Here is a 12,871-nt window from a genome sequence, read left to right on the forward strand (position 1 = left end):
TGTTCAGAGGGTTCTTTTTTTTTTTTCTCTCTCAACAAGGGAGAGCCTGTTTGGTCATGAGAAATATCAGATATGGATGCAAATGGGGGGAGCGCGAAGATGCTTATGTCATTAATGGAGGATACGTGACACTGGCATCTCGCAGCAAAAGCAGTGAAGAATCCTGGAATGAAGCCGAGTATCGCAATACAGTCTAACAGCTATTGATCCAAGTTTAAGCAAGACACATTCCATGTTTACGGAAGAAGTACCGCGCTTCAGTCTGGACCCGGACGACCGCTCTAGAAGATCGTAGCGTTCCAAAGGATTGGAAAAGAGCACAGGTCATCCCCGTTTTCAAGAAGGGATGCCGAACATATGTAAAGAACTATAGACCTTTATCTCTAACGTCGATCAGTTGTAGAGTTTTGGAACACGTATTATGTTCGAGTATAATGACTTTTCTGGAGACTAGCAATTTACTCTGTAGGAAAAATGGCTCTGAGCACTATGGGACTTAACATCTGTGGTCATCAGTCCCCAAGAACTTAGAACTACTTAAACCTAACTAACCTAAGGACGTCACACACATCCATGCCCGAGGCAGGATTCGAACCTGCGACCATAGCAGTCACGCGGTTCCAGACTGAAGCGCCTAGAACTGCACGGCCACACTGGCCGGCATCCGTGTGGGGGACGGGAGGCGTATACGGAAGGCGAGGCGGAGTGCGTGGCGCTCAAGGATCTGGAGGGACTTATAGAATTTGGATGTGGGGGGGGGGGGGGGGGGTGGATATCCAGGCGGATCTAGCATAACAGAGGATGGGACGGATTAAGGATTTGTAGGTGTGGAGGATGGTAGAGGGGTGCAACCCCATTCTCTCGCCAGACAGGAGTTTATACTGGAACATAATTATACATACTAAAAGATTCTTTCTTTGTATGGGATTGGACAACACAGTACACTGCAGAAATGTCTCAGGATAACACCAACTCTAACTTTTTCCACTAACAAAGTACTCCTTCACAAATGAAAAAGATTCCGGCAAAACGTGAACTTCAATCCTACGAGTCTTCCTACTCTGTTTATAACGTAAAATATTGCGAGACAGGTGGTTTCCTGCAGGTGGTTCCCCGAGTCGCCGCGCTGGCTGACGTGCAGGGGGCGCGAGGAGGAGGCGCTGACCGTTCTGCGACGGATCGCGGCCACCAACGGCTCCAGCCTGCCGCCGTTCACCCTGCAGGTGCTGCACCGCGTGGCCAAGGCCAAGCGGGACCGCGTCGGCTACCTGGCCATCTTCTCCAGCTGGAACCTTTTCAAGAACACACTCCTGCTCGCCATAGCCAGGTGAGCAAGAGTTGCTGCAAAACTAACACGTTTTCATAGACACAAGGAAATGAAATCTACAGCTTTCGTGTCAACTGGTACACGTTGTCAAAACTACATCGCAAAGCTGCGATTCCTCCTCAACTGAAGTGTATCATAACAACTATCCAACCAATCATGGGCCACAGTACCTGGAGGTGCCACGTTTTAAAGGTGTCCTTCATTGTAACTTCCTCTCCTATACACAATGGTGGATTATGTTTCCAGAGTACGAAGCTACATCACAAGTCCATCTTCCTGTGACACGTGGTATTCACTTATAATGGAGATAACTGGAACCATTTTTAGACAGTTACCTACAACGTTGGAACCAAGCAGCGTACCACCACCTGCGAATCTATCACAACAAGTAAAAGTGTGGCATTATATGTGGAAATATTATTTCAAGAGGATCTGGTAGATAGTGTCGGAATTTCCATGCGGCTTTTCGCGGATGATGCTGTAGTATACAGAGAAGTTGCACCATTAGAAAATTGCAGCGAGATGCAGGAAGATCTGCAGCGGATAGTCACTTGGTGCGGAGAATGGCAACTGACACATAACATAGACAAATGTAATTTATTGCGAATACATAGAAACAAGGATCCTTTATTGGATGATTATATAATAGCGGAACAAACACTGGTAGCAGTTACTTCTGTAAAATATTTGGTAGTATGCGTACGGAACGATTTGAAGTGGAATGATCGTATAAAATTACTTGTTGGTAAGGCGAGTGCCAGGTATAGATTCATTGGGAGATTCCTTAGAAAATGTAGTCCATCAACAAAATAGGTGGCTTACAAAACACTCGTTCGACCTATACTTGAGTATTGCTCATCAGTGTGGGATCCGTACCAGGTCGGGTTGACAGAAGAGATAGAGAAGATCCAAAGAAGAGCGGCGCGTTTCGTCACAGGATTATTTGGTAAGCGAAATAGCGTTACGGAGGTGTTTAGCAACCTCAAGTGGCAGACTCTGGAAGAGAGGCGCTCTGCGTCGCGGTGTAGCTTGTTGTCCAGGTTTCGAGGGGGTGCGTTTCTGGATGAGGTATCGAATATATCGCTTCCCCTTACTTATACCTCCCGAGGAGATCACGAATGTAAAATTAGATGGGCTTTCCGGCAGTTGTTCTTCCCGCGAACCATACGCGACTGGAACGGGAAAGGGAGGTAATGACAGTGGCACGTAAAGAGCCCTCCGTCACACACCGTTGAGTGGCTTGCGGAGTATAAATGTAGATGTAGTAGATGTAGATTTAGGGCATGAAACCCTGGAGGGCGGGGAGAGCAGACGTAAACTTAACCCTGACAGTGATGTAATTGTTTAGTTTATGCAATGAAAATTCACAAAAGTGTTAGGTAAAATTTAGACAAACGCCAGTTTTACAATGTGCTCGACTAAGACGGTGACGTGATAAGGCCAATCAGTGAAGACCAAAGAAGGTAAAATTTGGCAAATAATTCCTGCAGTCGCATATATTTGTACAGTAGTTAGAGGGAGTGCCATGCACAACATACTAGAAATGCTGAACGTTGGGGACGGAATGTGAGAATGGAGGTGCGTGTCAAGATCCCTTTCGTCCGTTTCACTTGAACAACTCGAAAACTACGACCTCCAACGAAAACGTATCCTAGTACAAAATTTATCTACATTACATTTCCTACAAATAGGACTTGTTCAATTCTTTCTGTAGGCCTCACAGGTTGCACATAATGAGCTAGAGAACAGGAAAATCTCGCGCATGGTTTCTGAAAAAAAATGTAGAACTTCGAGTTGTATGAAACGACATCTGAAGGGGGCATCTGTAGGGGTAACAAAGAATGAAGGAAATTGAATTTGAAAGTAGGTTTCAAACCGTAATAAAACTGAAATAGTTCTGAAGTAAATACGAAGAAGAAAACGGTAATAGCAGCAATAAAGACATTGACCCTGTGAATGACTTTGTATGTTTAGAGCGGTAGGAAGATAAAGAACCAACAGGCAGAGTAGAAAAACCTGAGTAATTTTTGTTACCTAGCAACGATGAAGGCTATCATTGACGCGTGTTGTCGCAGTTTCAGACGTGAATTCGGATCGGAAAGCTCTTGTAAAAATTATACATTATTCGTGTTTAACATTCCGTCTTTCGGCTTAATTGCATTGCTAGAAGTTTGGCGAAGATTAGCAGCTCTACCTTGAACATTTTATGTTTGCTGATTTATTTCTACTGTTTTCATTGACTCTGTGCTCTCGAGTAAATAAAGTTCAGCAGTCACATACATGGTAGTGGTCATTTCTTTAAGCTCAGTTTCTGTTTTGCAAACAGTTTATTTTTTCATGAACTTTTCAGTTTAGTTGCCGATTGTTTCCCATACGTCTGTCGTGCGCCATTTTGTAGCAGCACTGCCCTGAGTGACGTGCAGTAACATTTTTCATTTACACTACTGGCCATTAACGTTACTACACCACGTAGATGACGCGCTACAGACGCGAAATTTAACCGACGGGAAGATGATACTCTGACGTGGCTCTACCCTTCATTCGGGCCATGCAAAACCCTAAATTTCAGCAGAATAATGCACGACCGCATGTTGCAGGTCATGTGCGGGCCTTCCTGGATACGGAAAATGTTCGACTGCTACCCTGGCCAGCAAATTCCCCAGATTTCTCACCAATTGAAAACGTCTGGCTCGTCACAATACGCCAGTCATGACTCTTGATGAACTGTGGTATCGTGTTGAAGCAGCATGGGCAGCTGTACCTGTACACGCCATCCAAGCTCTGTTTGACTCAATGCCGAGGCGTATCAAGGCCGGTATTACGGCCAGACGTAGTTTTTCTGGGTACTGATTTCTCTGGATCTATGCACCCAAATTGGGTTAAAATGTAATCACATGTCAGTTCTAGTATAATATATTTGTCCAACAAATACCCGTTTATCATCTGCATTTCTTCTTGGTGTAGCAATTTTAATGGCCAGTAGTGTAAAACCTACAAGCTCATGAATTTCAGTTAATGTAAGTAAGTGTGCCTTCTTGATTAAGTTCGAGCACAAGAGCAGCAATATTAATATCGGTCTTCAGTTATTCTAGACAGGTATTTAATTAAAATGGCGGAATTATGATGTGTTCTAAGAGCTTGTTTTGTTGGGCACAGTTGTTTGGTACGTCAGTGTAGGACGCCAGTTTAGACATTTTGTTTCTCCACTCAGACACAGTTAACTTACGTGGCTGAAGCCAGAGATTCTTCCACACTGCTTCGTTTCTCATGATGCAAATAAGCCGTTGGGTGCGATGGGAGGTATCTTTTGTAAACCCTCGTCGCCAGTTTTGTAAAGCCTCGTCGCTACTGCTGTGGAGGGTGAGTTTCTGGGTTCGTGAAACGGCTTGGGGCGCAGTACACCGCTAAGACAATTTCTCCCTGCCACTGCAATGCAGCTATGCCTCAAGGTCACGTAACAGGGTAGGAGAACGAAGGTTCTACAACACTCCAACAAATTAGTAACGAAGTCACACAAATGAGTTAAAAGGTTTACTTATCTTTGTGACTTGTTGAGTGATTAAGTCTCGAACACTGCATATAATATAAGACAAAAAAGGTCCTCAATGACTAAGTGAAAATAATCGTGGGTAAACTTCACAGTACACAGCTAATGCAATTTACAGCTACTGTCTGTTCACTTCTTAAGAGTTCATTCACTATACGACGTTCCGTGTCTAAGCCAGCCCTAGAAGATGATCTGTAACACAGTCGGCGAGAGCTGCTCTTCTGTCTTCCGAATAGGATTCTGTCCGTTGTCGTCTGGTCACTGGCGGATTGTACTCGGCCGGCAATTGGCCGAGGCGAAGTCGATGTCTTCATCCTAAGCGCCGCCCGTGGCGCTGGTGGAATTTGTGCAAGTGGCGAGTCTCTATGGCGCTGGCACCTGCTCGCTCTTTGCGCCTGTGGTGCTTTTGCCCTGGCTGTGTCTTGTCCGGTCGACACAGCGGTACCAAATTGGGAACTTTTCTACAGCAGTTAACTTACAAATCCATAAGCCCCATACGAGGTCAGTCACAGCTATAGTCATAAGACCGCAGCACTTTCCGAGGTAAAATTGTAACTCTCGACAAGCGTACTTGCTCAATTCGATTGCTTTACTGGTCACTCTTTATTATTTCCCAGTGTTGAATGTGACAGCGACTGAACATCACTGCCACGAGTCGTTCGCGTGTATCTCTCATCCAGTCTTTTTCCTTAGATCATGTGAAGCGTGAGTGTTTAACATATAGTTCCTCGTAATGTTATCGTTACTTTCATAAAGCCACATTAGCTGTGTTCTTTGCCACAAATGTGAATTACCTCTTTGAGCTGCCAATGTTAGAATAAGAGATGTAATTCACTCTGATATCGCAATGTATCGCAATATTAACGATTAACGAAAACTTTCACAAATGAAATGGAACACATTTCTTCTGTCACCACCTCTTTCGTGGGTTACAATACCATGAGGTCGCCTGCAGTGAAACACATCAATAAATTAGGCTAAATGCAATAGGATCTTAACGAATAAGTTAATCAGCTCACACTTCCAACAACCTCATAATGAATCGTTACCTAGATGTGTCCATACAGCGATTCAAGAGATCAAGTTGCCTTACCAAACGTAGAGGCAAAACCTGGAAATGACAGCCATATAAACGTTCGGCCGACCACTTGGCGAACGTAAAGCGAGCTGTATGACTATGCAACACGTTATTCTGTGTGCACTAGACTGTACAGATAAGGCCGCTCCACGAAAGAGGTGAACGTGTGAACATAATTCTTGGGCTTTGTTAAAAAATGTTCAAATTTGTGTAAAATCCTGTGGGACTTAACTGCTAAGGTTATCAGTCCCTAAACTTACAGACTACTTAACCTAAATTATCCTAAGGACAAACACACCCATCCATGCCCGAGGGAGGCTCGAACCTCCGCCGGGACCAGCCGCACAGTCCATGACTCCTGCGCCCTAGACCGCTCGGCTAATCCAGCGCCGCGGGCTTTGTCGAGTGCGATATATCGATTGCGTCATCGCATTCGTTGCAGGTAAAGAGAAAACCTTATACACAGAAATCACAATGGAATGTGATAAACACTACGCAAAAATTTAACGCAATTCCGAATATCCACTGACGGAAAAATTTATCACAACACCAAGAAAGTGTTGTGCGACATAAACGAAAGCCAGTAGGGGTATTTCTACATTTGAAAGATGAAGTCTATACAAATTTCGCGCCAGTCGCTTCAGATTAGCCCTAGTAGTGCCAACTATGAGAATGCAAATGGCTCTGAGCACTACGGACTTGACATCTATAGTCATCAGTCCCCTAGAACTTAGAACTACTTAAACCTAACTAACCTAAGGACAGCACACAACACCCAGTCATCACGAGGCAGAGAAAATCCCTGACCCCGCCGGGAATTGAACCCGGGGACTCGGGCTTGGGAAGCGAGAACGCTACCGCACGAGCACGAGCTGCGGACTATGAGAATGCAAATCAGGTTTGTTTTAATTACACGATGTAACGGTCGTGAGCGCTAGTTTTCTTTGATATTGGACGTAGTGAGTTGTTAGTCAAGAATGCCTTTAAGACGACAAAGACCGCATAGTCAACACTTCACTGAATTTGAAGCACGTCATTAACATGGCTATGAGAAGGTGGATGTTCCTGGTAGGAATTCAGCCACTGTACATTATTGCTGGCAGCGGTGATCACGCGATTGTACGCTCACACGATGATATGGTTCCGGATGGCCACTTAACACCACCGAGAGAGAAACCATCACGTTCAGCGTATGGCGCTGGCGAATTGTACTGCATCTGCAGCAGCAGTAGTATGAGCAGTAGTTGGCACCACAGTGACACAACGAACCTTACAAATCGGTTACTTCAAGGACAGTTCCGTGCCAGATGCCCTGTAGCGTGCATTCCACTGGCCCTAAACTACCGCCGTTTGCTACTTCGGCAACGGCCTTGCCGCAGTAGATACACCAATTCCCGTGAGATCACCAAAGTTAAGCGCTGTCGGGCGTGGCCGGCACTTGGATGGGTGACCATCCATCCGCCATGCGCTGTTGCCGTTTTTCCGGGGTGCACTCAGCCTCGTGATGCAAACTGAGGAGCTACTCGACCGAATAGTAGCGGCTTCGGTCAAAGAAAACCATCATAAAGACTGGGAGAGCGGTGTGCTGACCACATGCCCCTCCTATCCGCATCCTCAACTGAGGATGACACGGCGGTCGGATGGTCCCGATGGGCCACTTGTGGCCTGAAGACGGAGTGCTATTTGCTACTTCGGTGGTATCAAGCGAGAGCTCCTTGGAGGACAGGTTGAAGGTCTGTTATGTTTTCTGATGAAAGCTCGGTAACAGTGATGGCCGTGTGTTGGTCAGAAGGAGGCCAGTTCAGGAACTGGAGCCAACCTGTCTGCGTTCTAGACACACGGGACCTACACCTGAATATATGACCTGGGGTGCAGTTTCGTATGACCGCAGGAACAGTACCGAGGTTGCCTCACGCACCCTAACCGAAAATTTTGCGCGTTAGTCTGGTGATTCGACCTGTTGGGCAGTCATTCATGAACCGGTTTGGCATCGATAGTTAGCTGGATGTGCTCCTGAGTGCAGTGTGCCAAATTCTGTCCAACTGGTGCATTAGATTGTCAAAATCCCGAACTGGTTAGAGGGCCATGCGCAAATTGCTCGAAAAGTTCTTAACTGTAGGGGAGATCAGGTGACCTTGCTGGCACTTGTCAACCACGAAGAGAAGCAAATAAAACTTTCGCCTTGTGTGGGTGTGTATTGTCTGGCTGAAGTGGAAGCTCAGGATGGCTTGCCACGAAGGACAACAAAATGGGAGGTACAATATCGTTGACATAACTTTGTGCTATAAGGGTGCCATGGACGACAACCAAAGGGCTCATCCTATGAAAAGTAATGGCAGTCCAGACCATCACTCCTGTTGTCAGGCCATATGATGGGTGACAATCAGGTTGGTGGTATCCATCTGCTCTCTGGGGTCCCTCCATACAAATCTTCGCTGGTCATCTGGGCTCAGTTCGAAGTGAAGGTGATCACTGAGGACAGTTCTAGTTCAGTCGATAAGATTCTAGGCCGAAGCCGTGACTGGAGACATCTTGGACACTGCTGGGATACCAACCTGATTGTCACCCCATGCAGTCCGACAACCAGGAGTGATGGTCTGAGGTGCCACTTGATTTCGTAGCAGGACCCCTTTCCTTTCAACCCCAGCACCATTACAGCACAGTGGAACACGGACGAAAGTCTACTCCCTGTTTTGTGGCCCTTGAGAGCAATCCATTCTGGGCTTAGATTCTAGCAAGGTAATGCCCACCTCCACAAGGCGAAAATTTCTGCTGCTTATTTCCGTGCTTGCCAAGCAGCTTAGCCAGCAAGGTAGCCCAATGCTGAGGTACTACTGCAATACAGTTGCAGAGCCTCTGTAATGCTGTTCAAGTGTAGAGGGAATACCAAGTTGGCTGTGGCATCGGTGGGAATTTGGACTGAGGAGGGAGGCGTCTAGAGTAGCACGAGCAGTTGTGCAAAGCCATTGTGCCACGGTGGCATAGCGGTTACCGCATATTCTTAGTGAGGAGGAGAAGTGTGTTCGAATCTGGGCCTTACTTCAGATTTTCATTCATCACTTCAGTCTGCAAATATATACACTTTTAATTGTTGTTTGTTTCCAGTCGTGCATCCTGGAAACTGCCTGTGATTGATGACAGGCAAAGTAGATACTCCATTGGGGCATACCCTGTTTAGTCAGGTTCTCGTTATTGACCATACACTCCACTGACACTACTGCTCGTATTCACCGGTCAAAGCTTGGGTGGTCTGATAGTAGTACCTGTATGTACTTCTAGTGGTGTCACGTTCCAGCGTTCAGAAGGAAGAAGTCCTCTGTTGACCCCTCACTGGACGCGGTGACGGCTGAATGCTCACAAAAGGCAAAGTGCTGAGTTACATGAGAATCTAGGTGATTAGGCGATTGGCGGGGATTTGGAGCCCATTGGCTCGGCGCCGAGTCTGGCGGGCGCGGACCACAGACGGAACACTCGACTCGGCGCAGACCGATTAGGGAACGCTCAGCTCCTTCCAGAAATAAATACTGGAATCGATCGATCCAAGGACCAGTCTCAGGTAGCACCTAAGGCACGCTGTTGAAATATCGTGCGAGAACGACGCGAACATCTGGCTGGATTCCCGAATATCCAAGATGTCACAAACACATTGTCTTCTAATTTACGAGAAAGTGAGATGACCAATGAAGCGCTGTCGGCGTCAAAGCTAGGTGCCTCACAATGGATGGTTTCCTCCTTCCCTCCGTTAACTGTCCCAATTCCATCTGCACCTGAGCAACTTCATCTCTCAACTGCTGAATCGCACTCTGAGCTGAAACGTCTTGAGCCACATTGAATGTTTAATAATAAATACTAGTATACCAATTACCCAAAAATAAAATAAAAAGGAAAGAGAAACGTTAGGGAAACGGCCACACTGGCCGAAAACAGCTATAAATTCGGAATTTACCTGCATTTCTGTGTCAGATTGCACCAACAAGGATCCAGGTGCTGCCTTCCTGTTGTCATCCATACTCATCCTCAGCACTGCTTCTGACACCAGTCGTTACGGTCCGAAGGGTGGCTGGCTTATGCACCATCGCTTACAATTTTATTTCGAAGATGGCTGGTTGTGGACAGGGATGATGCGATGTACAAAAAAAATGGTTCAAATGGCTCTGAGCACTATGGGACTCAACTGCTGAGGTCATTAGTCCCCTAGAACTTAGAACTAGTTGAACCTAACTAACCTAAGGACATCACACACATCCATGCCCGAGGCAGGAATCGAACCTGCGACCGTAGCGGTCTCGCGGTTCCAGATAGCAGCGCCAGAACCGCGCGGCCACTTCGGCCGGCCTGCCATGTACAGCAGAAGAAGGTCCAGCTGCGGTTACAACTTATTTATTGATGTTAGTTTACAATCAGGGCTCTAGGAAACTGTGAGCGACAATGGCAGGCGACGTGATTACCACATCACAGAGTCTCCAGCTGCTGAACATGCACCCTGCTGCCACTGGTGCTGTGTTGACAGGAGGTTCTTACTCCATGACGGAAGTATGGACAGCCCAGCGGTGGTAGCTGTGTGTAACAACTGACTGCAATGTGTTGCAGTGATCCGAACTGAAGAGGTCCTCCATTGACATCTCAGGGGCATGGGAGGGAGATGGATGGCTGGTCCATCGTGTTGTGCTCCGAAGATGGTGGCAAAGTGTGGAGTTGTCCAAGCTTCCGGGAGCCCAGGTGTGGACAGGGATTCGTGAGCCTATAGCGGTAAATACAGCTGCGTCACAGATGGGCCCAGGTGTTTGATAATGACTATCTGATTCAGTCTGCTTTAGATGCTGCTGCTGCTAATTGCTGACTTTGGTGTAGAAGCTGAGTTTGTGTCTGTTGTAAAGTACGTCCTTTCTGAGAGGATACAGAAGCGTCCCATATGTTGACAGGTCCCTGTGCTGGATGACGATGTTAGCACTGGTACTGAGCGTGGGCATCATCAGCTTGAACCCGCTGGTGGCGGTGTCTTGTCAGGCCATGGCGCAGGCGGCGTCTGTGCTGCTGCAGCACTATTGCGGGACCCACTTCGGGCGCCGGTGGTCCAGCGTCGCCTGTCTGGCGCTGGTCGGCCTCCTGGGTGCTCTCTGTGTCGTACTGCTCACAGGTAAACAATACGGCCCGTGAGAGCGCTCACACACCTCTCACACTTGCCTGCTGGCGCCCTCCTCCACCTGCCGTGGATTGGAGATTTCAAACATCTGTATTGCGACTAAAATTACTGTGTCAATCGAGTCAGACCATTTGGCAACAGCCGATCTCCACTGCCCGACAAACAAAGTCAAGCACTCAGAAGTGGAGGAGGAAACACAATGAAAATTCATGGGTTGAGAGGGTATGTGATTTTTGTTTCAGAAATTACAGAACCCAGTCAAATTTACGAAGAAGTTGGGCATATGAACCCACTTATCTGTATGATGTTGTACCTCTTCTCTCCAGGGTGCATGCAGTGATTTTTTTGGGAAGGGTTTTATAAATCCGTTGTATCCTCTCCTGTGGCCAGCCGGCCCACCAGTGTTGTTACCTTGTCCTTGATATACCGGATATTGCCTCCGGAATCGAATTTATGATCGAGCTGCTTCCACACATGTTACATCTGGGACATGTCTGACGATCTAGCTGGTCACAGGAGCACCTCAGCATCAATTGGAGGGTTCATACAGACATGTGCCACATGTGTAAGAGCATTGTACTGTTGAAAAAAAGCATCGTTATACTGTCAGATGAGAGGTAACATTTGGGTTCACAGGGCATATGCCAGTCCTCCCTCATTCTCTGCCAGTGGTGACCTGAGGTTATACCGAAAGGTTCCCCACACTATGGCGCCAGGAGCAACACCGTTGTGCCTTTCCGAAACATGGAAAGAATGGAACCTCCTCCCAAGTCGCTTCAAACCCGTCGTCGACGGTTATTGAAGGCAGTGCAGTACCACGATTCACTACTGTAAAAAATGCGAGAATATTCGTCAGCAATACATCTTTCGAAATCATGACGCTACTACTAATGCAGCTGGGTGTGTTGTGATGGGGTCATAATTCCCTAGACCAGCTACTGCTATCCTCTGACGAATGGTGTAGAATGACACACAATGTTGCATGAAGTCTATCACTTGTTGGATGGCAATCGCAGATGCGAAGGGGTTACGATGTACTTGGTGCGGAATACGGTCACCCTCCTTTTCACAAGGCAGATTCGGTCGGTCGGCCTGAACTTGAAAGGCAGATGTCCCACAAATCTTGATGCTGCACAATTCGACGAGCTGGTCAAGTGGAGACCCACAGTGAGGTCTCTCATGTGATAACGCAGTCTCATACAAATATGCTGCGTCTCGATGTTATTCACAGTGGTCACTCAACATCTGACGTACTTGAGTCCCCTCATATAGCACAGCACACCTGATAACACCAAACGTAAACAATACTAGTGCAGAACAATGGCCATTCTACCAATCACAGAAAATTGCAACACTAACCATTTGCATACAGACCAATGGTGAGCATGTGTACAAGGTTGTATTCACATCTAAACATGTGCCCATGTTGCTTCATTTTTGTCAGGCAGTGTATGCTGAGGGGTACTAACTGTCATAAAAATTCCTGATCCAGGATAAAATCGTTTGTTTCCACTATAACCATGTCGTTTCGGCCACTTCTGAACAATTTTTGTATTGTCTGTTTCTTGTGGTACTTGTGATACATAAAACAGTAACTGTCGATGACATCCCCTAGTGTCATCTCACAAAGACTTGTTTAGCCATTGTTACACTGTTGGTTTGCACGTTTTTCAGGCTACCTGCCATCTCTTGTGAATGATGAGTGCTACAGTGATTTACAACCAACTGAAGCAAAAACGCTACAGTTTTGTTTCAATGGAAGATGTAACACAATTG

General features: G+C 46.7%; 1 protein-coding gene across 1 annotated transcript in view; it reads left to right on the forward strand.

The window, feature by feature from the left end:
- The window catches only part of LOC124605942 (solute carrier family 22 member 7-like), a 185,330-nt gene that overhangs the window by 140,625 nt on the left and 31,834 nt on the right, over positions 1 to 12,871 (forward strand). The window contains exons 6-7 of the mRNA XM_047137901.1: positions 1,106 to 1,327; positions 10,875 to 11,089. Coding sequence (XP_046993857.1) covers positions 1,106 to 1,327; positions 10,875 to 11,089 — 437 coding nt within the window. The remainder of the gene's footprint in view (positions 1 to 1,105; positions 1,328 to 10,874; positions 11,090 to 12,871) is intronic.

Source organism: Schistocerca americana, chromosome 3, assembly GCF_021461395.2.
Source record: "Schistocerca americana isolate TAMUIC-IGC-003095 chromosome 3, iqSchAmer2.1, whole genome shotgun sequence".
Taxonomy (NCBI): domain Eukaryota; kingdom Metazoa; phylum Arthropoda; class Insecta; order Orthoptera; family Acrididae; genus Schistocerca; species Schistocerca americana.